This window comes from Ursus arctos, unplaced genomic scaffold, assembly GCF_023065955.2.
Source record: "Ursus arctos isolate Adak ecotype North America unplaced genomic scaffold, UrsArc2.0 scaffold_24, whole genome shotgun sequence".
NCBI lineage: Eukaryota > Metazoa > Chordata > Mammalia > Carnivora > Ursidae > Ursus > Ursus arctos.
The window spans coordinates 2,617,484-2,644,332 of record NW_026622919.1 but is presented as its reverse complement, the minus strand read 5'-3'; the positions used below and the strand labels follow the sequence as shown (position 1 = coordinate 2,644,332).

The window sequence follows — 26,849 nt, the reverse complement described above, 5'->3', positions numbered from 1 at the left end:
GGTACATACAAAAACGGTGGAAAAGCAGCTGGAAATCCAAAGGCGCTGCTGCTGGGGCCGGGAGCCCATCACCCCACTGCCGTGCTCCAGGAGAGCCGAGAACAACCCCCAGCCCCCCCTTGCCCACCCTCCCACAGTCCCCGGGGCCTGGCCCCGCAGCAAGGCTCGGAGGACTCGAGCTCACGAGGTGAGAGGAGCTGACACAGCTTCTCAACTCCCCCCCCCCCCCCCCCCCCGCCCCAACAAGGTCAAATTCACCTTGTTTGCCTCCTTAAAAAAGTTCTCAAATGCAAGACTCCAGCTTTTCCTGAAACCGGAGCCCTGGCAGCTGACTCAATAAAACAGAGTGTGGCTTCCAGGTGCGGGGGCCGGGCTCGGGGCCCCCATTTGCTGGGGGTTCACAGGCCTTCCCCAGCCTTTCACTAACTCTCCCACCGACCTCTCCAAGGCACAGGCAGGAGCCGCCCTTGCTCCCAGCCCTGCGGGCCCTGGCCTGCCCCTCTGCACCCCCGGCCATTTGCCCCCCCATCACAGAAACCCCGAGAAGCATCCACGGACCTTCCTCGCTCTGCTGTGGGGGGCCCTCTGTGCCCAGCCCCGGAACCTGCCCCGTGCTGGCCTCACAAACCCACCAGACCTTCCGGAGGCGCCCAGCAGCATCCATTTGTTGTCAACGTGATTTTATTTCCTTTTAGGGGAATCCATGAGAACCGGAAGCACTGTTGGGGTCGTGGTGACCAGTCCTGGGCAGGGGGGCAGGGCCTGACTGACAGGTGATTGTATTCACAAAACAAAACAAAAGAAAACACAGAGCAAGAGTTGCTTGCCATGGACAACAGTCATCTGTTGATAATGGTGGACGTTCCGTTAAAATGCTCCTTCAACCGCAGAGCCCTGGCCTCTCTAAGCAGAGGAGCCGGAGAGAAGACGGCCCTGAGGTTGAGCTCTCTCTGAATCTGAAAGGTTCTCTTCCCACCTAGAAATTCAATGCGGTGTAATTAAAGGGCCAGATGCCTGCAGGCTGTGTGCACCCTGCCCTCTCCCTGCAGGCCCAGCGAGGCCCCTCCCTGGGTCCAACATCACTGACCCAGGAGGCCAGAGTCCCGCTCGCGTGGTTTGCACAGCGGAGGGGGTGAGAGCTTGCGCGCACGGACCACATTCCCGCTGAAGAGCCTTGCACAGCCACGCACACGAACACCTTGCAGGGTCGCTGAGGTTATGCTTCATGGTTGGCTTTTCTTGGTGGCAGGAGTGGGGTGGCACGGGGTGAATGTTACAGAAGAGGCACAGAGGTGTCCCGTCGGCCGGGTACGCGCAGCAAGGTGGGCGTGAGAGGGAGTGGGTTTGCTGACTCCCAAAGCGGGGAGAGCTCTGGAGTCGGGGACACGTGGCCGCTCTCCAGCAAGGCTGCTGAAGGCCAAGGTCGGTGGTGTCTTCCCTGAGTGTGGGGGGGTGGGTGGGCGTCATCCTTCTCATTCTACAGATGGGGAAGCTGAGGCTCAACACTGCTCACCCCCCAGGGGGAGCCCTGACCTCAGCCTTCACAACTTGGGAGGACATGAGCTGTTTAGTTTTGGGGCTGTTCCCTTTGGGCCAGGAATATCCAGAGAGAGAATGTCTTGCTCCAAGGGACAGCCTTGCTGTGTGGCTTCAGAATCCAGGCCTAATGGGACCCTGGGCTGTCTGGTTCCCTAGAGTCTCTGGGGAGTCCTTCCCTTGGCCTTGGGCCACCTCCTCTGGCCCAGCACATCCCTGTACGTGTGTGGGTCTTCCTGGGGGAACGCCTCTTCCTTCCTCTCATGCAGGGCAGCCACCTGGGGCCTTTGCTGGGCAGACAAACTGGAAGAGCCTTCCTACTCTTTGCCGGGTGAACCCTGGCGTCCCTGACACCTGCCAGCCCCCCTGCAGGGGAGGGGAGTTCAGATGGAGGACCGAGCCTTCTGAGGGGCACTGCCGTGAGCAGATTCCCCTCATCCTGAGGACTGCCATGCTCCCAGTGCTGTCTACCAAACAAGGAACGGCCACAAGAGCTCGGAGGGACCTCACAAAAACCGAAGGGGAAGTCACAGAGCACCACCCCCCACCACGACGGCCCCCAGTCTTTGCCCCATTTCTGTACGTCCACCGGTCAAGGATCAGCGTGGCTGACTCTGCCAGCACTGCCACCTAGCCTGGGAGAAGCCTCCGTCTTAGGACCAGAAGCTTCATCCTGTCCGGCTGTCCTCCCCGGATGGGGCTTCAGGCTGGGCTCTTCTGGAAAAACTCAAAGGACACGTGCTTGAGGTCCCGGATTTGAAAACCGCTGCCCTGCCTAACACGCAGCTGATCAGGACAACAAGCCTACTGATGGCCCGCAGACGGAGGTGGCCAGTGGAACCAGGCCTCCCCTTCTGCACTGCAGACCCTCCTCGCCTGCAGAGGTGGGCTGGGGCCCCTCCCCACCCCATCCATTCCTCCCCCCGGATGGGCTCAGGGACACCAATTCCCACAACTTGTGGGTTCCAAGTCCTCCTGGCTGGGACTCGAGTGGAGCCTTCCGGAACAGCACACAGTTCTCCTCTGCACCTAACCAGGCCCCACGACCCCAGCCTGTGCGTCCCCCACCCTCCTCCTGCCATCCCTTCTTCCCTGGGAGCGTGAACCCTCCCTGGGCTGGCGAGCCCCTGCCATGCTGCCCTGTCTACGCCAGCAGGAGCGTATCAAAGCCTCCCTCTCTTCCCAGGGGCCCCGACGACATCCTGGACCGTCAGCGCAGACATTAGCGGTGGGGAAATTAAGTATGCGCGCACACGCACACCGGCCAATAACATGAAGTGTCATTTAAAAAAATGGGTTAAATAAGCAGAATCACCGAGGCTGGCTGTGCTGGGCGGATTATCCCATATTTGCACGTTTGGGAGGTGGGAAGGCTAGAAGTCTAATGACGGAATTATCACCTTAATGCCTTTTGCTGGCTGGGAATAATCCTGGGGCCGCAGGGTTTTTGGCTGGTTTCCTCTAATTGCACCCAGATTAAGGGAGCCCTGCAAGGCGGGCCTTCCCCAGCCCTCCAGAGCAGCCTTTCCTCAAAGAGCTCACACATCCAGGTCTTCGGCTTCTAAGATTCTGGCTGCTCTGAGAGGCGTAGATCTCCCGGGGGCCTGGCTCAGTGCAGGGGTGTGAGGCGGGAGCAGGGAGGGTGGGGTGGCACTTGGCATGGGGGTCTTGGGGAGCTGTGGGAGCCGGGAAATTCAGCATGAATGCTTTGTACCCAGGACCCTCCAAAGTGAAGGGATCCCTGGACCCCCCCCCCCCCCGAGCAGCCCAAAGGCACGAGGAATCTCAGTAAAATGCATGGTTGCTGCCTCCCAGACTGGATGAGCTGAGGAGCAGACAACCTCCTTCCCCTTGGGCATCTCCCGCCTTTCCAGGGGAAGTCTTGCGCCCGACAGGAGAGCTCCCCAACAGGGCTCTTTGGACCAAAACTTCTTGGAGGGCGTGGAAGACGTACCCACGGCCCAGTGTCTTACCCTCTGAATTCCCAGCCCCCTGCTGTCACCGTGCAGCCCCTCTTGCTAAAGGGAGGGGTCCACTCCCCCAGCCCCGGATGCTGAGTCCGGCCATGGGACGAGCTTCAGCAATGGGATGACAGCAGGTGTGGCCTGCCCCGAGGCTTGGGAAGGCACCTGTGAATTTCTGCTCCGGCGCCTTTGCCTTGACCGAGGTTAGCTTGCAGCGGGATGCAAGAGACAGCCCCGATCCGATCTCTACGCTCGTGAGCAGCCCCTTCCGGGTGTGACTGTCAGCTGAGCCAGACATGGGAACACACCCAGACAAGACCAGAAGTGCCCAGTCTAAACCGCTGACCCTGGACGGGGTGGACGTGGGTCTGGGGGCTCCTCGTTACGCAGCACTGCTGCAGCAGTGGCCGATAACCCTGCTCACAGGCGGTGGTTTCCACAGCAGGATCAGGGCAGCGCCTTTTCTGCAGCGGCCTGGGGGCCAGCACAGAAAGGCAATCACCTTCTGCCAGGGGCAGAGCGGGTGAGAAGTCCACCCCCACCCAGCCTGGACTGCTCTGCTGGGCAGAAGCAGCCAGCACCCAGGATCTGGGGGCTGAGGGGGCTCCAGGGGCCTCTCCCCTGAAGGCTCTGGGAACTCGGAGATGCTGGTAACTTCCTCTCTTCTGCCGATCAATGTCTTTTTACAGTGGTGAGCAGCGCGTCTCTCTGTCCAGGGAGAAGAGTGGGGAGCAGGAAGAAGCCTGTGTCGAGGCTGCGTCTCCACGGGGACCTCAGCACCTCACGGGTGTGCAGGGGGATTCGGGGAAGGATTCACGCCTCCGTGATCCCACCAGCTCAAGACGTGGCTTTCTGTGCAGGCGGCTGGATGCCTCCCAGCTGGTTGGGAGCTCCCACGCCCTCCTCTGTTGCGGAATCCCAGAGGGAGCAACCGATAGAAATCTTCTGGAGGTGGGAGCTGTGTCCTACATTACGGTGTCGCTGCTGCGCCCGGCCACCTGAGCAGGCCCACGGTCACACGGTGCAGGCCCTGCAGGGAAGTGGGGGTCCTTCCAGGCCCCTTGGACGCCTCTGTCTCGGGTGCTCAGCTAATGCTCTCCCACTTCCCTCAGACAGTGGAGACTGGGCCGGCACACACCCAACCCCATCCACACGGCCCCCGGACTGGCTGTTGTGTTGGCTGAGGGTGACCTTAACGTCAGAGGTCCTCATGTAGGAACCCTCCCCGCCCCCCAGCTACAGGAGAGGGGTCCAACAAGCCCCAGCAGCCCACGGCTCAGGCTCGGCGGCAGGCAGGTTCCTTCACACACCGGGAATATAAAATGTGTAAGCAGGCACTGAAGTGCCCCCAGCTTCTCAGACCCTCAGACTGCTCCCACACGTGTCTATCCCGAAATCACCGGGGGTTTCATTTTTTCTTGCAGACATCTTCATATTCGCTTTGAATCTGAGCGAAGTGGAGACTGGCCGCTCAGAAAATGGGCCTGAGGAGGAGATGCGGCCGCTTGCAGAGATGTCCCAGGCCTGGCGGGACCCCCTTCTGTTTCTGCATTCCCTGTGCTGTGGGGCGAGCAAGCCTTCTCCTTCCTACTGCCCGGCAGCGCCGCCCACCGCTGCAGGAGCTGGAGGAGTCCCTGAGGCACGTCGACACCCACCCAAGGCAGGCAACCCGAGAAGCCTGCCAGCCAGCCTCTCCAGGCGGAAGGGCCGTGCATTCTGGCCCCGCTGTTTTGGGAGGTGACTTTTCTCTGGGCAGCTGGCGGGTCTTACTTCAGTCTCTCTGAGGCTCTGCTTATGTCAATTTGAAAAGCTTCCCTTCCTGTTGCCCCCAGTCTTTTCCCTTACATTTCTACCATGCCCCGTCCCCTCCATGCCCATCCCCACCCCCTCCCACGGGACCAGGACCTCTCCTGAGATCCCCTCCACCTTCGTCCAGCGCAGGGAGCCCCACCTATCTGCGGAAACCGAAGCCTTCCCGAGGCATCTTTGGGCCCTTCTTGACTTCTCTGGGGGGCTTGGGCGAAGGCGTTTCCACCATGCCCCCGTAGGGGCAGCTCTCCGAGCCCGGGTGGTGGCCCGTGCATTCCACGGCGGGCATGTATCCACTGTCCCACATGCCGGTCCCACACAGCTTGCACAGGTCGTGCAGGCTGCAGGGAATGCGGGGCAGAAGCCGGAACTGGTGCAGCAAGCTCCGGGCCTGCGAAGAGAGCACGGGGTGGGTGCAGTGGGGGCGCTGGAGAGAGCACAGGTGCGGGGGGTGGGTGCGGTGCTGGGCCCGCTTCCTACCCACGCGACCCCTGGTCCCTGCGTCGCTCCTTACAGCCCCTGAAGACCACTACAGAGCATTCACATGGGGCATCGCCGGCAGGAGTCGGGAAATGGGGAGTGGTCCGCCTTCCTTCCACCGGCCTTGGCTGAGATGTGGCTGCCCTCCCCCAAAGCTGCCTTCTCAATTTGCCTGGCTCTGGGCTGCGAGTGAGGTGCCCCAAGGTGGGGGGGGGCCTGTCTCTCCAGCGGGATAATTTGTTCATTCCACGCAGCGGAGGAGGCTCAGGTGTCCGGGCCTGATGGTGGACTAGCTGTGCCCTCCGCAGGGAGCGCCCTCAGGGGCACACCGGGACGCGCCTGCGTTCAAGCGCCGCCCCCCGCGCTGGGCGTGTGGGCGGGGCCCTGTGGGGGAGGGGCAGATCCTCACCTTCCTGAGAACCAGCTCCCCGTTCATGTGCAAGGCCAGGTTTCCAAAGTGCAGAAGCATCTGGTCGGTGGCCAGCTGCTGCTCAATGACGTCATCCCCGTAGATGGCCACGATGGCCACGCAAATGAAAAGGTGGAAGTAATCCGTCTGAGGGGCAGGAGAGCGGGGTTCAGATCAGGCCCCAGGTGGAGGCCGAGTGCAGAGCTGTGGGGTGAGGCTGTCTGGGCTCCTGTGGTGCTGGGCAAGCCGCACCCCTCTTCGGCCTGTCTCCCCACCGGTACACGGGCGGAGGTGGGTACCTACACCCAAAGGCCGCTGTGACACGCAAAGGGGACGGAGCTCGCGCTACCCACGGGCTGTAGCTGGGGAGCCCCCTGGGTGCGCTCCGTCACAGGGGGCAAAGAACAAGCTTCCTCGAAGGCTGGCCCACGCTCATGGTGAAGTCTATTCATAAAGGTGCTGAGAAGAGCTCGTAAAGGCGTGCACAGAAGCTGGGTCGGAATATACTACAGTGGGCTGTGGACCATGCCCGGGAGGAAGAATGTTCTGGCAGCCACCCTCTGCTCAGTGTCTTCCTCCCTCCAGGCTGAACACCCCAGCTCTTGCCCCAGAGATGACCCCTAGGTCTGTTGCTGAGAAATGGAGAAGATCCTAGAGGAGCAAGACAGCTTCCCGACGGCCCCCACGGAGTGGTACAATGATCCTGCTGTCTTTCCCTGTCTCCGCAAGGCCTCCACTGAGGACCCTGCTGCCCTCCTTGGAGACCACCTCACACCACTGCCCAGCAACGCCAGGCCGCAGCAGGACGCCGGCGCTCGGTGGGCTGGCGCTTGGCTGGGCCGCATCCTGTGTGCTCTCCTGCCCGGATGCTAGGAGGGTGCCCTGCCTCCAGCTCTCACTGGCTCCCCAGGGCAGAGGAAGAGTAAGGAGCACCAGGAAGCCCGTGTTTAGTCTCCCAGGGTCGACCGGCCAGCCGGACGGAACAGCTAGGCCGGCCGGGCGGAGCCCACAATTCCGGCCGAGGTTAGAGTCAGCAAATGCCCCGCGCCCGGCCCGCTGCAGACAGACCGTTCCCCAGCCTGTGGGGCCCCGGGCTGCCTGGCCCCTTCCTTTGAACTAATCCGGGATGGATTTGTTCTTGCTTTGGTGGGAGACAGCAGGATTCCGGGAACGGGGGTGTGCAGCTCCTCTCAGAGAGGAACGTGGGGAGGAAGGGGTGAGGCACGTCCCACACGGGGCTGGGCAGCGGGACAAGACAAATTCCATTCACGGGACAGGCCCGGGGCAGGCCAGCTCGCACAGACACACTAGTCGTAAACAGAATAGGCCTTAGACCTTTCTTTCTCAGGGGTCACTTCAAAAGAGACACCCCCCCCCATGGTGCTCACTCCTGAGGAAGTAGCCCACTCCCACTCCCATCATCAGACCACCTCCCCACCCCTCCCCACCCCTGTGCCACTAAAGTCATCAAGGGGCGGGGCCAACGGGGCCAAATTCGGTGCAGGATCTGAAAGACATAAACTTGATTAGTGAACTTCACGCAAAACGGCCGGTGCCGGAGACGTCCAGATGGGCCTCTCCACAGTGTCCCCTAGATCTCGTTACACTTGGGATGTAGACAGAGCACAGGGGTGAAATCGCCATGCCAAGGGGCTCCGGCGGCTGGGGGACGCTCAGAGTTCGCTTCTAACGGTAGCCTAAACGTGATGTCACGAGGGCGGCAAATCTGCTGCTGGAGAAACACACGACGAAACCCGTGCAAAGCAGATGTGACGCAAAAAAGACAGCGTTTTGGACCATCCAGGCCGTGCTTCCCTCAAAGAACGCAGAACTCGCCCCGAATGCACAGGCCAAGCCCACTAGTCCAGGCAGAGCAGCACAGCCAGACCTGGGCCAGGGGTGCGGGCGGGCGGGTACGGACACGGCCTGGGGCACCGGCGCGGCTTCCTGGGACTCGCTGCCCTCAGAGACGTCCTCCAGCAACGGCGGCAAGGGTGCGTCCGCAGGCCGGCTTCCCGGCTACACGCGAGGCCTGTCTGATGGAAGCCGCCGGCTCACAGCGAGAGCAGAGCCCGCTCTTGCAGAAAGGATCCTGGCCACCTTCCGGCGGCATCAATACTATTTTTTTAAGGCTGATGAATCCAAAGAGACTTGCCCATCCTTTAACACAGCCAGCTTGTTGCTAATTTGGGTGTTAAGGCCATGTGACAGGGCCGCACGCTCTCGCGGGCTTTGCAGTGGAAATCTGGGGAGGGACGTTGGGTCCTGGGCTCTCCAGAGGGGCTGACGGGGACGCAGGGTCTCAGGCTCTTTCCCTGAGCAGTCCCGAGTGAGCGAGCAAGTGGGCGGGGAGGGAGGGCCAGAGGCCTGGGCTGCAGGGGCGATATCTTTCACACTGATTGGATGTGGCAGCAGGGAGCTCGGCCCAGGACGTAGTAATAAGCACCCTCAGCGGGCAATTCGCATCTGGTTCAGTTTCTCAGGAGGGGGAGCTGCAGGTCTGAAGCCAGGCCCGAGGGATAAGGGACGAGGGACGAGGGACGAGGGAGACCACGAGGCCACGGCCTGGGGCGCTGCTGATGCATGGGTTATGGGGGCTGGGGTTGCAGAGGAGGGGACCCCAGGGCCGGTGCACGTTGACGCAGGCCCGCCCCGCCCTCCTCGCAGAACGCGGGGGACTGCGCCTCCCCTGGCTCACCTGGTAGTGGGCCCAGCAGGCCTCCCAGATCCGCAGCGCCTCGGCCTCGGGGAACTCGCGCTTGAAGCACAGCAGGAGCCAGCGGTGGCAGAAGAGCATCTGCAGGCCGTCCTCGCCCAGCGACACCAGGTGCTGGTAGAAGCGCAGGTGTGTCAGCCGCAGCAGCTCCCGCAGGTACAGCTGGGGGTGAGGCCAGGACCACTGAGCGCCCAGGCTCCGCCCAGGACGCCCGCTCCCACGGTGGCCCTGCCTGGGGCGCGTCTGCCCCGGAAGCACACATGCCGAGCGCCGGGCCTCCGTGGACTGCGTGCCCGCACCCCGCTCCCCGTTGTCCTGCTGCTGGAATCGGATGCACACCTGTGTGGGCTAGTGTATCCAAATTCCAGACGGTTCTGGAGTCTGCCCTGCTGTGGACGGGGAGGCTCCCGGGCCTTAGCCACCACACAGCGCTGTTCCTGCGGCTCCCTCGTCCCAGGAGGGCGAGCAGATTACCCCCCAGCCCAACCACCTTCCCATCGCTAAGATCCAGCATCTCCCAGAGCTGACTCAGAGCAGGGAGGGGGCATTTCTGAACCTCAGGGAGCTCATTTCCGGCACGTAAGGTCACCACTCGGTGACGTGGCTGGGGGACGAGATCGAGGCTCCTTGTGGCAGTGCTCAGCTCGGGCTGCTGCCTTCAGAGCCCTGAGAATGCCCATCTCCTGCAGCTAGTGTGTCACGGGGCCACGTCCCGCATCAGCTGTTGGGGGCCAATCGCGTCAGACCCCATAATTCTCTCCCCATGTGCCAGGAGAGCCTGACATCACAGGGCCGATGCAGAGAGGGGGCAGCCAGGGGTGGGTTGTCTGTGGGGGGACCTGGGGCAGGGCTCCGTGAATCACAGCCCACCCACCCCAAGCAGCCCATCAATCCCACTGGACACAGCCGCTGGGGCGGCACCAGCCCGTGGAGGGGCTGATTCTGAGGATGCTTTCCGACCGGCCAGTTTCTGCACCGTGTGGCCCACCACAGGGTCAAGACCACGCATGCGGCTTAGCCCTCCCTTACCCCATGCTGACGTGCTCTGGCCTTCCAAGCCACACCTCCCAGATCCTGGCTCCCTGGTCCTCAGATCCCTTCCTGCTGCGCTCGGCCCCCATTCACAAGTCAGGCTCTGGCTCTGCTCCGCTCCTCCCTCATCGCTCCTGACATGGCCGGTCCCCAAAGCCCAGGCCGCACAGGATCACTGCCTGAACCTGTGCTTGGCCAAGTCCGCCTGATCTACCGGCCTGACTTCCTATCCCTGTTAGCTTCCCGGCGGGGTTCTCTCTGGGACTAGACAGCCAAGACCACAGCCCAGTGCCCTCCACCTGGCACTCGGCAGGTGTCTGGAACACACAGGTGCTGCCTAGACTGCCGAGTGAGGGCTCCGGGCCCCCCCTTACCAGCTCTGCCTGTCCCCCCACCCCCCAGCCCAACATTCAGAGCTGCTGGTCTGTGCCGGTGAGGGGAGGCCATGAGGAAGGGGCGAGCTGGCTGGGCACTGCAGGGGAGGCTGGCGGCCAGGGGTGGGGCGTGGCAGCTCCCCAGGGGCCCCAGGAGCCCCTCCCATTCCTGCATCCTGTGTCGGACCCCTGCAGGGAGCAGCCCAGATGTACCTGAGGACCCACCTTAGAAAGCACAGGGCCAGGTGTGACAGGCCTCCCCTTGCTCACTGCTCCACCAGGGAGCCTGGGCTGCGACGCCACACCCGCGGAGGAGCCTCCCTGCACAGCCCAGCCTGCAGGGGGCATGGGGTGGGGCTGGCAGCAGGCATCCTGGGACAGAGGGATCGCAGGTGCTCCTCCCAGGGAGTGGGGCTAAGCCTCCAGTCCCCATTGGCAATGCCCACCCTTGGCTTTTTTCGCCTGTTGACCACAGCAGCCACGCCCCAGGCGGCCCCGAGACCTCAGGCAGCACCGGCGGGGGGCGGCGTGCTCTCCTGCGGCGCACCGGAGCCCATGTCCCCAGCCTCACCAGCTGCTTCTCCATGTCCTCGTCCCGAGGAGAGCTGACGAACAGCGTGTTCTGCATCAAACCCACGAAGCACCAGAAGGTGTCGGACTCGTCCCGGACCTCGGCCAGGATGGGCGCCACAAGGTCCGACATGCCCTGGAAGTAGCCGATGGCGGGGTTGTGCACGGCGTAGTTCAGCAGGATTCTCCTGGTGACCCCGGCCGGAGAGCAGGGAGTCAGCGAGAGCCGGCCTCGACGCGGCCCACCCTCGCTGCGCGCGTGGTGGCGTGTCGCCCAGGCTGGAGACGCCAGGCTGCCGGGATGTCCCCCTTCGCCTCCGTCTCGGGGCAAGGAAGGCAGCTCTGGGGCCTGTCCTCAGGGTCTGGGGAAATGCAGTGGCCTACAGTAGCCCCTCGCCAGGCCAGACCTCCAGAGCAGGGGAAAGACGAATGTGGGTCTGATTTTCTTAATGGCGGCTGCCCGCCCGTGACAAAGGGTGGGCTGGCAGGGACATTTTTACGGGCTGCTAATTTCTGCAATCCTTCGCCAGGCAGCAGAATGTCAGGGGTGCCAGCCTCCGGCTCTGTGTGGTTTTATGGGCCGGAGGACCACCTGTTAGGAGGCTCAGTGGGAGCCTCATCCAGGGCCGTGTGAGCCGAGCAAGCCAGGCTTGGTGGAGGCCCAGGGGATGGGAGGCCTTGCTGGTACCCCGGGGAGGGACCCGCCACAAGACATTGACTGGTGTTGCCTAAACTAGCTCTGAGCCTCTGCTTCTGCGGTGTTGACTGTATGAACCTGGAAGCCCCACCCCTGCTGCTGTTCCTTTCCTTCCCAGACGCTGGCGGAGGCCCAAGCGGTCAGGTGACCCCGCGTGGCAGGTGAGGAGGTGGGATGGGGGGAGCAGGGCTCTCCTCCCCTGGGGAGAACCCCGCTGGCTGGGGAAGGTGGGGTACCTCATGCTCTCCACGTTCGGATTGTCTTCGCCTCGGAAGAACTGGTTGCTCCGATCCGTCCGAACCACGTCCTTGTCCACGGTGAACTGCACGTCGCGCCAGAACGCTCTGTGCTCCTCAGGGGTCATGGAGAGCCTGGCGCAGAGCAGAGCGCCGCCCCGCCGGGGTCAGTGAGCAGCACACACGCTCCAGGCAGGGCCCGCCCCTCCCCACCCCTCCCCACCCTTGCTCCTGATGGGGGCTGGGCTGCTGCCACCGGCAAACCCTCCAGCTCCCCACTGACTGGGGGGGGAGCGGGTTATCCAGTGTTGGAGAGCGGAGCTGGCTGTGGCCTGGGCCAGCCAGGCCCGGAGAGACCTCAGCCCTTGGCTCCAGGGGGGCCTCTTGGCCACCTCCTCCCCCCCCCCCCCCAGCCAGCCCAGCCATCACGGCGGGAGGTCGGGGCCTAGTGCAGTCTGTTGAGGACGAGCTCTCAAACCCTGACACGGAGCTAAGGAGCTCCGCCGCCCCAGGCCGAGCACTGGGGATAATGACGGCACTTATCCAAGCCTATCGCTCCGAGCCTGGGGACCCATTTTCCAAAGAAAGTCTGGGTCACGGAACATATGATCAGTGCGGGATTGTGCTGCAATTGCCTCTCTGGCCGACCTCCCCGGCGGCCCTTACCTCTTCTGCTGGATCTCGGCGTATTCCCGGCGCTTCTGCGCCCGCAGTGCCTCCCTCTCCTGCGACGTGGACTCGAGGCTGTAATACCGCAGCAGGAAGGGCCAGACCTCCCCCCGGATTGACACATCAATGCCTCCGAAGAAAATGGCCTGCAGGAAGCGGCAAAAGTTGGGGAGGGGCCAACACAGGGCGGCTCAAAGCACCCCCAATCCCCCCCCCAGTCCCCGGAGATTTGTGTTTTGGGGGCTTTGCTGCGGCTCGGTGACAACTGATGCCTTGATTCAGGTCGCTGTGATTTGCACATGTTTGGAGGGAAAGTGGCGGCCCTCCATTCCCATACAGGACACAGCCAGGCTCATTTCAATGTCAATGCCCACCCTGGTGTGTCGTTCTCACGTCATGGCCTAATCCCGGTTTTGGAAGCGCTGCATTTCACCACGAGCTCTTGTATGCAGGCCGATGCCGGGTCCCCCAAACCCGCTCAGGAGGTTTCCTTTTCAACGCAGAGTCTTTGATTGCTTTATCTGCCCGTCCACACAGCGCCTCCCGCACAAGGGTGCGGCCCCCCAGGAGGTGGCCCTGGGTGCCCCCGGCTTACCTTGCGCAGTTTGTACCCCTCCTCCACCTGGCCCAGCTCGTTCAGGTGGCGCAGCCAGGCCGCCACATCCAGCCTCTTGTACATGCTCTCCTCGGGGTGCGTCTCGGAGGAGGGCAGTTTGGGGCGTCGGATGGAGAACTGCATGCAGGTTTTCTCATCGGCGACCTGCTGGCCCGGAGAAACTCCGGGAGATAAGAACCTCACGGGCGGGCCACCGAAGCCAGCCGGCTCTCCCCAGGACAAAAAAGCTCCTCTCCTCCCCACCCCCGAAAGGAGGGGGACCCAATCTCCCCTCATACAAACCCCTAGATGGCAAATATAACTAGACGTAATTAAAATGAAAATACCTTCATCTTCACATCAGTTTCCCCGGGTCGCTGGGCTCCCCCGGCCCACTCCCACCGACCCAAGGACCAACCGACGCCCTCCCCCCCGCTGCTGCCCCCACTCTCCCCAAGACCCCCGGCCGGCCGCAAAAAACGGAATTAATGCCTCATACGGCCCAACTTCCCTCTGCCGGGAGGGCCTGCAATAAATTACATGTGATTGGCCACAAACAAAGGGACCGCTGTTCCCCGAGCAGGGAGCCCGCCTGTCAGGTTGTCTCCACGGGCAGTCACGAATCCAGGGCAAAACCGCAGCTGACATTTAATTCAAAAATCAAAGGTTGCTCAATGTAGGGGGAAAAGCAAGCCACACTACTGTAATAAGGGGAGCCAGCAGGAGGCTCTGTGGGAAGGAAGGGGATCTTAAAGTCAGCCCCTTTCTAATAAGCACATACAGTATCTTGAACAGATAATTAAAGAGCTCTTATTACATTTGTATGTAGATCGAGCAAAATATGGCAGGAAGCCTTGTCAAAACATGATTTTTCAAGTGCAGAGCACTGACTTTACAAGAAGACCTGGGCAGGCTTCAGATCCAAATTTGCTGCTCTACCAGCCACCCAGCGACCACGACCGCCAGGGGCCACCGAGGGTCACACCCCTGAGGCCTTTGTGCGGCTGGGGGGGGGGGAGCCCTTGACCCCCTGTGGGCGGGAAGGGCAGGGGGCGGGTCTGGCAGCTGGGGGACTCCTGGGGTGGGGTCTCTCGACACCGCTCGCCCCCCACCCCCCCTGCCCTGCTACCTGGTCCTTGAGGTGCGTCTCAGCGCAGTATTTCCACCGCTGAAACACGTCGGACAGCTTGTCCAGGCCACCGTGATGGAAGTGGAAAACCTTGTACTGGCTCTCCCGGCTGGCGATGACCAGCTGGCCGCTGGTGCAGGCCTCGTCGCTGGGCAGCCGCGGCAGGGGGAAGGGAACGGAGCGATGAATATGGAAACAACAGCTTTTATTTCCAAGTATAATCAGAGGCCCCTATCGCTGACCTCAGAGGCAGGAAACAGGAAGGCCCCTGGAGTTTGGCTGCTGGCCGCAGGGGGACAGCATTACACCCACACAGAACCCACTACCCCCTTGGCTGAAGAAGGCAAAATAGCCCTCTCGTGGAGAGGCCGGGAAGGAGGACTGTCCTGGCTCCCTGCAGGGCTGCCTGAGAGGCCTTGTGTCCCCACCCCGTATGCTCCCTCCTCTCTGGGAGGTCCAGGGGTGGATGGCGTTGGGGGAATCCGATTTTGACCCCAGGGGGCGGGGGGCGGGCACTGAGAGAGCTTCCTCCATCGGTCTCTCGGATGGATTCCTCCTCTCACTCCGGGAGACTCCTCCACGGAAACTCACTGCACATCCAACAGGACCATCAGCCCAACCCCACCCGGCCTTCCATAAATGGCTAGAATGTGGCTTGGGTCTGGGACCCTATAGGGACACGCCTGCTTCGAGCACAGGTCTCCGGCTGGGGCTGTTCTGTGGCTGGGCTTCTGTGCTTTTCAGGAGAGATCTGAGGCAGCCACGAGACAGGACACTAATAGGGATGGTGAAGAGAAAGGGGAGCCTCCCTCCGGAAAGCCAGGGCTCCATCCCGCACACACAGGCCTCTCTGGGGGTCTCTGTGCCGCCCCCGTCTGGCTGTCTCTCCAAGCCAGAGTTTCAAGCCACAGCAGGCCACCATCGCCCTGAGGGCAGACAGAAGAGTCTGGTAGCTGCCCCGACCCGCTTCCTGGGGGCAGCCATCGTGGGGGGGTACCACTGCCCCCCAGCTTAGTGATGTCAGGGAGCAAACATTTGGGACAGCCTGCAGTGGCCCTGGACACGAAGCCCCGCCCGCCGGCACAGCGGCACCACCAGCCACCTTCCGGGAAGCGCCCCGGAGAGGCTCTCACCTGAAGAAGAGGCGGAGGGAGCGCATCTGCCCCAGGTCCACGCGGAAGACGCCGCAGATCTGCTCCAGGGCACAGGCCCTCTGCGGCTCGTCCCAGCGTGGGGTCTGCAGGAGGCCGGTGCCGTCGGGGAAGCGCAGGTGGGCGTCGGCGCTGGAGGGGGAGCTGGTGGGGCAGGTGGTGTGATGGCCACACGGTTCCCTGTCCGTGCGGCCATGGGGGCAGGGCAGGGAGGGTGTGGGGGAGACATTTCCACATGGGCCCAGGCGCGAACACACACACAGACGGGGCTGGAGACGCCGTGCGGGTGGCGGGCTCTCCACAGACACCCATGAACGAAAGCGTGAATGAGTCCCATCACAGTCACGCCCAACCCCGTTTTCGTGTGGAAGGGAAAGCATGTTCACAGTCAAAGGGCGTCCCATGTCAACCGAGGCAGTAAGCTGCCCTAATGACAGACGAGGTCACCCTGGCAAGCCCTCACCGTGTGCCCCTGGGCAGGTCACCAAGCCCCTTTGAGCGTTTGTGTCCTCAGGTGCAAAGGGAGGATAATGCCCGGGCCTTGCACAGGATCAATGGGCGCTGGGACCCCGGTCCTCAGAGCGCTCTACGAGAAGCTGTTTCGTGACCTCTTTAGGCAGTGTGGGGCTTCCAGTTAAGCCCCGTTAAGTTCCTATTTTCCTGAAAAAACACTGGTTCTGTTTACGGTTTAGTAAGAAAGCATGAGGGCTATTGATACTCAAAATACGAATAACGAACATCTATTAAACACTCAGTGGAGGCCTGGCCCCGTATGAACCACTCCTCACGAGCATTTATGGCATAGAATCCTCACAATAATCCTTCAAAATGAGTTGTGTCATTACCCCCCTGGTACAGAAAAGGAACTGAGGCCCAGAGAGGTTAAGTAGCTTGCCCAAGGTCACACAGCTAGCAGGTGGTGCAGCTGGGAGGTGAACCCGAGCTCTGCGGCCCAGGTCCTCACCAGCATATTTTATTGTCTCTAAGTTCCAAGTCCAGCAACACAGCCCCACTCATTCTGTTTTACTTATTTATTTATTTTTTAAAAGATTTTATTTGTTTGAGAGAGAGAGAGAGAGAGACGCGTGTGGGCAGGCGCAGAGGCAGAGGAAGAAGCAGACTCCCCACTGAGCAGGGAGCCTGATGTGGGACTCGATCCCAGGACCCCAAGATCATGACCTGAGCCGAAGGCAGATGCTTCACCGATGGAGCCTCCCAGGTGCCCTATTCTGGCTTTTTTTTTTTTTTCAAAGTTCACAAATTTGTTTAAAACCCCAGTTGCAAAATGTTTTCTTACGTGGGTTCGGCCACACCACAGGTTAACCCCCATGGTTAAGTGCCATCTCTAGAGATTTAACAGCAAGATCTAGCAAATGGCCACTGAAATGCCACCAGAGTAAAGGCACGCATCAGTTCCAGGCCCCCGCCCCAGCATCCGACAGAGATGCCACAGCGATCGCCTTGTCCCGTCTCCCTGTTTGAGCCCAGAGCATGGAAGTGTCGGAGGCGGTTAATCCCAAGGCAGCTTTTCCTGCAAAAGGCACCAGGTCTCTCCACAAAGCCACTCTGGGTGGTTCGAGCACAATCCCTCGTCATTTGGAACTTCCTCAAAGAGAAAGACTGGCTCTTTAGAACCTTTGCTGCTTCTAGAACCACGGTCCTGGTGTGTAGCATGCTTTTCTTCCCTCCCTGTCTCAGGAAGTGGGCTGAGCCTGGTCCTGCCGTTTCCGTGGGGGCCCCTGGGCTTTCCAACGGGACAGACTCAGGTGAAAACAGGTAGCTGGATGGGAAGGGAGGCCCATGAGCAGGTCCACTGTGGCTATGCTGCAAACGCAGACCCAAAAAGGCTGAGGCAGTCGCCGCCTTCCAGAGTGGACCCTGACCGGGCCGCACTGCACAGTCATTGTGCGCAAAACAAGGCGAGTCGTGGCCTGAAGACAGCCCCCCACCACGCCACTTGTGCAGCGTCTCATAATCTCCTTATTGAACAATGAGGCCCCAGCGGCTGGGAGATCCTGGGCTCCGCATGCTTCCCAGGCCAGCCGGCCCATCCCGGGCTCCCCTCCAAACCCAGCTGGAGGGGGAGCTCTCCAGGGGTGGCATTATTTCCAGCCCCCTCCCCCAGCCTCCCCACCACCACGTCACACGCACACAGCACCACCCTCCCAAACCTGCACGCCCTTGCCAACACGCTGCTGTGGCCTGCTCACCCCGTGGGGTGGGCCCGGCTTGCCAGAAAACAGAGCCAGGACGGAGGGTCTCACGACTCCCCCCTCCACTGCTGTGGCCGGGAACGCAGGTTCCCTGAGGGGAAGGAGCCAGTTTCAAACCAGGGAGGAGCCCCAGAGACAGGGTCTGCCACACACCTTCCAGGGGCAGCTTGCCTCCAGGCAGAAGGCTGCTGACACCCGTTCACAACTCCCGAGAGGGAAATTATTTGCATTAATTCATTGATTGATCAATTAATTCAAGACACTATGCTGGGGACCTACCACGGGGGTTCCACGGGTTCTAACTAGAACAAGGTTGATGGAAGCCTTGAGTCTCCATGGCGTAGGGCCTGTGATAGCACATGACCGTATGGCCACCTTGGTCACCTAGCGTGACATCTGTTTCCCCATCAAGATCCGTTGCCACGAGGGAACGATCGTGTCTGGGTGCCTTTCTTCAGTGCCAGCTCCCAGCACCGGCCTGGCAAAGGACACACGATCATTTAATCCTTGAGGCTGGGATGAAGGTGAAAAATGTCTGTGAACTTTGAAGCCGGGGGAAAAAGAACAGTAAGGAAACAAGATCTGGGGAAAATTGAAATCAGCACAGTTTTTATTTTTTATCTGTTTACACACGGAGAACAGTTTGGTTTTAAGAGTATTCAAATGTGCCGTGTGTGATTTGGGTTGTTCATAAAATTATTATGTGTGGTGCATGAAAATGAAACTGATGGTTTATTTAGGCAGTCTTTCCCGAAATACTGCAAGTTAAAAATGTGTCATAGAGCCAGAAAGTCGCTAAACTCCAAGGAATGTAGCATCTCCTAGTTTTTGTTGTTTTCTGAGGATCTCACCAAAATGCCGAAAGAGAAAGGAAAAAGAGCAAAGCCAGCACGGTCACGGCTGAACACGGCGAGTTCCTTCTCCACCTAGAAACCTGTGCGCGTCAGGTGCTTGGAGATAAAACGGGGCCGCGGATTCTCCGCAGCAGCTCCCACTGAGGGCGGTGTGCGTGTCCCCCCACGCCTCCCCGCCCCCCCCCCCCGCGCCTCCCGAGTCCGGCCCGCCCACCAGTGGCTTCGGCCAATGGGATGTGGCGTGAGTGACGTAGGCGGGTCCAGACCTGGCCTCAGGACGCCTGGCAGCAGGTGCTTCTCCGTGCGCTGCTGGGCCGTTCTCCGGCCAAGTAAGGAAGCCCAGGCACAGGTGAAGAGGCACCGCGCGAGAGAAGAGAAACACCGCCAACGGGCAGCGCAGCCCCCAGATCTGGTGGACAGAGGCCATTCCAGCCCCTCCCCCACCTCCTGCACCTGCTACAGCCGCCGAGCGCCCACTAGGGCGCCTGACTCAGCCCCACCACACCAGAACTGGGAGCAGATGAGGGCTTGTTTCTAAGTTGCTAAGTTTTGGAGTCATTTGTTCCACGACCCCAGATACCTGGCCTATAGAGGAAGGATCTCTTTTCAGAGAAAGCTTGAGCGGGGAGGAGAAAACCTCCAAAATTGTTGTGGTTCTCGAGGTCGAAGAGACACTTGGGCCAGATTTTAACATTTTTAAAATATCCAAGCTTCTAAGTTTGCCCTTATTTTTCTTCATCCTGAGCCTTTTGAGTCGGCTGAAACCGTAAGTCGATGGAACCCCCATGGTAGGTCCCCAGCATAGTGTCTTGAATTAATTGATCAATCAATGAATTAATGCAAATAATTTCCCTCTCGGGAGTTGTGAACGGGTGTCAGCAGCCTTCTGCCTGGAGGCAAGCTGCCCCTGGAAGGTGTGTGGCAGACCCTGTCTCTGGGGCTCCTCCCTGGTTTGAAACTGGCTCCTTCCCCTCAGGGAACCTGCGTTCCCGGCCACAGCAGTGGAGGGGGGAGTCGTGAGACCCTCCGTCCTGGCTCTGTTTTCTGGCAAGCCGGGCCCACCCCACGGGGTGAGCAGGCCACAGCAGCGTGTTGGCAAGGGCGTGCAGGTTTGGGAGGGTGGTGCTGTGTGCGTGTGACGTGGTGGTGGGGAGGCTGGGGGAGGGGGCTGGAAATAATGCCACCCTTTGAGGGCCCCTCGTAATTTCTAAAACTTGGAAGCAAGCACGATGTCCTTCGGTAGGTGAATGAATAAACAAACTTCAGGACATCCAGACAGGGGACTATTATTCAGCACTGAAAAAAAAAAAGAGCTATCAAGCTATGAAAAGACAAGGAGGAACCTTGAATGCACATGGCTAAGTGAAAGAAGCCAGTCTGGAAATGCTACAGACTGTGATTCCAACTACACGACATTTATGAAAAGGCAGCACTACGGACACAGTTAAAGGCTCCGTGGTTGTCAGGGGTTGGGGGCAGGAGAAGGATGAACAGGCAAAGCACGGAGGATTTTTAGGGCAGTGAAACTACAGATAACCCTTGAACAACACAGGTTTGAATTGCATGGGTCTACTTCATGCGGATTTTTTTCCTCATAAATTCAGTCCAGTACTATATTTTCTCTTCCTTATGATTTTTTTTTCTTTTTTTTTTTTTAAAGATTTTATTTATTTATTTGACAGAGAGAGACAGCCAGAAAGAGAGGGAACACAAGCAGGGGGAGTGGGAGAGGAAGAAGCAGGCTCCCAGCAGAGGAGCCTGACGTGGGGCTCGATCCCAGAACGCCGGGATCACGCCCCGAGCCAAAGGCAGACGCTTAACGACTGAGCCACCCAGGCGCCCCTCTTCCTTATGATTTTCTTAATAACATTTTCTTTTCTCTAGCTTACAGTATATAATACATATAACATACAAAATATGTGTTAACTGACTTTTTGTGATATGGGTAAGGCTTCCGATCAGCAGGTGGCTGTTAGTAGTTAAGTTTTTGGAGAGTTAAAAGTTGTATGTGGATATTTGAGTGTGTGGGGCTTGGCACCGCTAACCCCCACGTTGTTCAGGGGTCAACTGAACTCTGTATGATGCTGTAATGTTAGATATAGGTCACTCGACATTTGTTAAAACCCGCTGGATGTACACCAAGAGTGAGCTCTAATGTAAACTGTGGACTTGGGGTGATAATAATTTGTTGATGTAGGTTCATCAGCTGTAACAAATGTACCCTCTGGGGTGGGGATGCTGATAACGAGGGAGGATACATATGTGTCAGAGCGAGGGGTATATGGGAGCTCTCCCTACCTTCCTTTCAATTTTTGTATGAACCTAAAACTGCTCTAAAAAATAACATCTGTTAAAACAGAACAAGCCAAACAAAACAAAACAAAATGAGAAACCAAAGGAGATATATATATATATATATAGAGAGAGAGAGAGAGAGGGAGGGAGGGCGAGCGCGCGCACACACGCGTGCAAGGAGTAATTGCTTTAATAGGTAAAAATGTACATAAACCAAACCAAAACAAAAGAATGTCCAACAGAAAAGTGGCAAAAGGACAAGAAAAAACAATTCACTAGAGCATAAATACAAATAACTAATAAAAATTTCATGTCCAGGGGCGCCTGGGTGGCACAGCGGTTGAGCGTCTGCCTTCGGTTCAGGGCGTGATCCCGGCGTTATGGGATCAAGCCCCACATCAGGCTCCTCCGCTATGAGCCTGCTTCTCCCTCTCCCACTCCCCCTGCTTGTGTTCCCTCTCTCGCTGGCTGTCTCTATCTCTGTCGAATAAATAAAAAATCTTTAAAAAAAAATTTCATGTCCAGAGTAATGAGATAAATGCAAATAAAAGAAGATACTATTTGGGGGGAGGTCGAGGTCCATGAAATTGGCAACAACCAAAAACGACAGAATGTAGTGTAGGTAAGGGTTTGGGAAAACAGACACTCTTGCACAGCCAGGGGTGGGGAGGCCCTGCATTCGGGTCAATTTCTCTTTCTGGCAATTTACAAATAAGATACAGAAGGCTTGAAAATATTTATACATTTTGACCCTTTACCTTTATTTGTAGCTATTGATCCTAAGAAAACAACCAGAGATGCCCACAAAAAATACATATATGAATAAATACAGAAAAATCATTTGACAAAAATCTAATACTTATTCATGATGAAAATCATCAGCCATGTAGGCACACAAGGGAACCTCCTCAAGCTGATAAAAGTCCCCTGGAAACATTCTACAGTTAATGTCATACTCGATGACTAGAGACTGAATTGTTTCCCCCATGATCAGGATAAAGTTAGCATGGCTGCTTTCATCATTTCTATTCAGTACCACACTGGAGGCTCTAGCCTCTGCGTAAGGCAAGAAAAGAAACTAAACGTATAATGATCGGAAAAGTGGAAGTAGAATTGTTCCTGTGTGCAGACAATACAGTTCTTTATGAAAAATCCCATGAAATTTACAAAACAACTAACAGAACTAAGAAGGGAATTTAGCAAGATTGCAGGATAAAAGGTTAATGTAGACAAAGTAATTGTATTCTTAAAAATGAGCAACAGACAATGGGCAAATATAGTGAACAAAAAATACAATTTGTAGCACCCCCTCCAAAAAAACCCTACATAAAATACTTAGGAATAAGTCTAACCAATGACATTTGATACCTCTCTACTGAAAAACACAAAACCTTGCTGAGGGAAATTCAAGGAAATGTAAATAAATGGAAAGATATACCATGTCCATGGATTGAGACTATCAATATTGTTAAGATGGTAATCTTACCAAACAATCTATCGATTCAACACAATCCCAATCAATATTCCAATAGGATCATGGGGGAGGGGTAGAAATTGAGAAGCTGACTCTAAAATTCATATGGAAATGCAAAAGACTTAGAATAACCAAAGTAATGACAAAAATAGAAGAAAGTTGAAGTACTTATCTGATTTTGAGGCTGATCATAAATCTACAGTAATCAAAGCAGTCTGGCACTGGTGAAAGCACAGACTTTTAGAGCAATGGTACAGAACAGAGAGTCCAGAAATTGACAAATAGGATCAATTGATTCTTGACAAAGATGCAATTCCATGGAGAAAGGACAGCTCTGCCACAAACGGTGTTAGATCAACTGGATATCTGTATGAAAAACTATTAACATCCCCCCTTTCTTCATGTCAGATACAAAAATTAACTCAAAACAGGTCCCAGCCCCAGATGTGATACCTAAAATTATAAAACTTCCGGAAGAGTCCATAAAAGAAGACTTAGCTACCTCGGATTAGGCCAAGGCTTCTTAGAACACAAAAAGCATAAGCCATTAAAGAAATACTAACAAACTGGAAAATTAAAAACTCTTTTCTTCAAGAATTCACCATTAAAGAAAATAGAAATGCAAGCCACAGCCTGGGAGAAAATATTAAGAACACATATGCCCAATAAAAGATGTACCCAGAAAATGTACGAGGAGCTCCTAAAACTCAATGGTAGAGTTAGACATAGATTGTTTAGATATGATACCAAGTCATGATCCATAAAAGAAAAAAAACTAATAAATAAGCCTTTATTAAAATGAAAAATTTCTGTTCTTTGAAAGACACTGCTAAGAAAATAAAAAGATACATCATAGACTGAGAAAAGATACTTGCAAAACACATCTCTGATAAAGGATCCGTATCCAGAATGTATAAAGAGATTTGAAGTCAGTAATGAGAAAACATACACAATTTAAAAATAGGCAAAAGATTTGAAAAGACACTTCACCAAAAAGGGGGGGGGGTGCAAAAAACCAAATGAAAAGGTGCTGGACATCTTTGGTCATTTTTTTAAAGTTTTATTTATTTAAGTCATCTGTATACCCAACGCGGGGCTGAGACTCGTGACTCGAAGATCAAGAGGTCCATGCTTTCCCAGCTGAGCCAGCCAGGTTCCCCGTGACATGGTTGGTCATTGGAGAAATGTAAATAGAAAGCATAACAAGATATAAGGAAGCAATGTGACCCACCACATACCCACGAGAAAGACTGAAACACAAATGAGAACCAAAAGTATAGACGGCCGGCAGGATGGACATGGCTGGCAGGATTGCACACGCAAAAGCCACCTTGGAAACATACACTTACCACATGACTCAGCAATCCCACTGCTGGGTACTTAGCCAAGGGAAATGAACAATGCTCATCGAAGAGTGTGTGTGCATGCTTACAGCAGTTTTACTCATAATGGCAAAGCCAAGAATCAGCAGATCGGTCTTTGTATGGGTTACTGGATACACAAGCAGTGGTACGTCCCCACAATGGATACTGCCCAGCAAGAAAAAGAAACAAACCATGATACACGTAACAGCATGGATGAACCTCAAATGTATTGAGTGGAAAAAGGCTAGACTCAAAAGGGTCTATGAAAGATATTCAGCATCATTAGTAATCAGGGAGATGGAAATTAAAACCACAGTGAGCTACTCCCACACATCTGTTAGAATTAAAAAGACTGACCACGACCATACCAAGTGCTGATGAGGACTTGAAGCACCCGGAACTCCCACACACGTGGCTGGTGGGAGAGCAACACGGAACAACCACTTTGGAAAACTGTCTGGCAGTTTCTTAAAGTTAAACACCACCCACCAGATGACCTGGCCATTCCGTTCCCAGGTATTTACCAAGAGATGTAAAACCTACGTCCACATGCAAGACTTCCGTGTAAGTGTTCATAGCAGCTTGACTTGTAGTAGCTAAGAACAGAGAACAACCCAGAAGGTGAGTGGAGAAGCAGGTGAATGAATAAACAAATTGTGGTTTATACCTACAAAGGGATAGGACTCAGCAATGGAAATGAATGGACTACCGATTCATTCCACAACAATGTGGACACATCACTAAATCATCACGCAGACAAAAAAAAGAGTATATACTGCATGATTCCATTTATACACAATTCTAGGAAATGCAAACTAATCTATAGCGACAGAAAGCAGAAGACTCATTTTGGGGGTGGGGGCTGGAGGAAGGGATAGATTACAAAGGGACACAAGGAAAATTTGGGGGTGATGGAGATGCTTGTTAACTTGATTGCGGTGTTGGCTTTACCGTGTGTGTGTGTGTGTGTGTGTGTGAAAACTCAGCAATTGTACACTTCAAATATATACAATTTAATATACATAAATTATACTTCAATAAAGTTAAAAAAAAACACCAATATTCAACTCAGGGCTACTACTGAATTTCTAACAACAGGAGAATATTTTAAAGATTTTATTCATTTATTAGAGAGAGAGAGAGTGCATGTGCAGGGGGAGGGGAGGAGGGAGAAGGCGACGCAGACTCCCTCCTGAGCACAGAGCCCAATGCAGGTCTCGATCCCAGGACCCTGAGATCATGACCTGAGCTAAAACCAAGGGGCAGATGCTCAACTGACTGAGCTACCCAAGTACCCCAATAGGAGAATATTTTAATACATTGTGGCCCATTAATATGATACAATGCCATTAAACATTATAAAACATTTTATAGAAGTTTTTAAAGAACAAAGACAATGCTCACACTGTTATCTGAAATGAAGAACGTAGGATGTAGAATTATGTGAACTATAACAATATGGTTTTATATATAAGATATATTTATAGATACTTTGTATCTATATAAATATATTATTGAAGTAGAAAATGGCCCCCAAATTACAATAATGATCATGTCCAGATGGCATGATTATAGTTTTTTTCATCTTGTTTTTTATTTATAAATTTTCTAAAAGTAATAAGGAATCACTTTGATAACTGGAAATAATAAGCTAATCTTGTATACTTATATCTTTTTTTTTTAACAAGAAGCCTATAATGGTTTTTACACTGAAAAATCAATAAGGATAATTTCATGAAGAAAAAAATGAAAGGAGAAGGTCAGGTGTAAATAACTGAACATCATCATCAGTGGCTTCCTGTGTGCCAGGAGTTCTGCTAATCGAGGGAGATATTATTAACCCCATTTTACAGCTAAGGAGACTGAGGCCAGGAATGATGTCCTGACATATCACAGATGGTAAATGGCTGAGCAGGGATGGATAGCTGGGTGTGGCTGACCGGAAGCTCCTGACTCCTATGGCATAGGACTCCCAACACGAGTTGGAACAATGTAAAAGAACAAAAAGGTAGGGGCGCCTGGGTGGCACAGCGGTTGAGCGTCTGCCTTCGGCTCAGGGCATGATCCTGGCGTTCTGGGATGGAGCCCCGCATCAGGCTCCTTCTCTGGGAGCCTGCTTCTTTCTCTCCCACTCCCCCTGCTTGTGTTCCCTCTCTCGCTGGCTGTCTCTCTCTCTGTCGAATAAATAAATAAAATCTTAAAAAAAAAAGAAAAAATAATAAAAAAAAAAGAACAAAAAGGAAGATACAAAGGAAAGCAAAGCCGTCTCTTAAAGGATGCCCCTAAAAACCTACTCCTAGGTCTACTCCTCCCCTCTGCCCCAGGCTCCTGGCTCGGAAACTGTCAGCCCTCACATTCTGTCCACCAGCGAAGCCCCAGTCCTTAGCACGTAGGGTCATGTCAGGATGCATCGGTCTCCTACAGCTGCGGTAACAAGTCACCAGCTGCAAGGCTTAAAACCGCAGAAGGGCCTCCCTCACAGCTCTGGAGGCCAGAATCTGAAATCAAGGTGTCAGCAAGGCCACGATCCCTCTCAGCATCCAGCGGAAGACTCTTCCTTGCCTTTCAGCTGCTGGTGGCAGCCGGCAACCCTTCCTTGCCTTTCCTCGACCGGAAAGATACATCACCCCGATCTCTGTCTCCATCATCATGTGGCTCCCCCCATCCATGTGTGGGGGGCTCTGTTTTCTCTTCTTATAAGGACACCAGCCATTGGATCAGGGCCCGCCCTAATCCAGAACGACCTCGTCTTGACTAATTACATCTGCAAAGACCTGATTTCCAAATAAGATCATATTCCGAGGTTCCAGGTGGGTCTGAATTTGGGGGACATTATTCAACCCAGCATATCCTAGGTGAACTGGGCAACTCGCTGCCTTTCCACCCCGTGAGGTCCTCTCTCCGGACATTTGCTTACTGGGTCCCCGCCTGGGGGCTGCCTGCTCTGTCTGACTATTCTTTTCACTCTCCAAGGCCCGATACCGTTTTATCTGTGCTGCTTTCTCTGAATCCTTGGAGAAGCCGCTAAGCAGAGTGCCTGCCATGGACCAGGTAGGCACTATATGCTGCCTTTCCTTATTTCTTGGGAAATCCTTAGAAGTTTATCATTCTCTTTTGTGTGTTTTGTCTTTGACTTTGGATAGAGTCACTTGCTGATGCTCAAACCAGACAAAAACATCCCAAGAACCTAACATTCTAGGCCCTTCTAAACACTCCTCATGAATACAGACACAAAATACTAGCAAACCAAATTCAACAACATCTAAAAAGGATTATACACCA

The 26,849-nt window shown here is 55.7% G+C and overlaps 1 protein-coding gene across 4 annotated transcripts in view; it reads right to left on the bottom strand.

Moving 5' to 3' along the window:
* Window positions 1–663: 663 nt before the first annotated feature.
* TBC1D16 (TBC1 domain family member 16) overlaps window positions 664–26,849 on the bottom strand; it is a 74,411-nt gene continuing 48,225 nt past the window's right edge. For 2 of the 4 annotated variants that reach the window (XM_048227088.2, XM_044378797.3), the window contains exons 4-12: window positions 15,350–15,511; window positions 14,217–14,364; window positions 13,088–13,255; window positions 12,490–12,638; window positions 11,824–11,958; window positions 10,892–11,078; window positions 8,897–9,076; window positions 6,199–6,345; window positions 664–5,700 (exon numbers count right to left, since the gene is read on the bottom strand). In XM_048227088.2, the coding sequence (XP_048083045.1) occupies window positions 5,452–5,700; window positions 6,199–6,345; window positions 8,897–9,076; window positions 10,892–11,078; window positions 11,824–11,958; window positions 12,490–12,638; window positions 13,088–13,255; window positions 14,217–14,364; window positions 15,350–15,511 (1,525 nt within the window). In that variant the 3' untranslated portion in view covers window positions 664–5,451. The remainder of the gene's footprint in view (window positions 5,701–6,198; window positions 6,346–8,896; window positions 9,077–10,891; window positions 11,079–11,823; window positions 11,959–12,489; window positions 12,639–13,087; window positions 13,256–14,216; window positions 14,365–15,349; window positions 15,512–26,849) is intronic. The other 2 variants (XM_048227092.2, XM_057317923.1) reach the window with 1 other exon arrangement.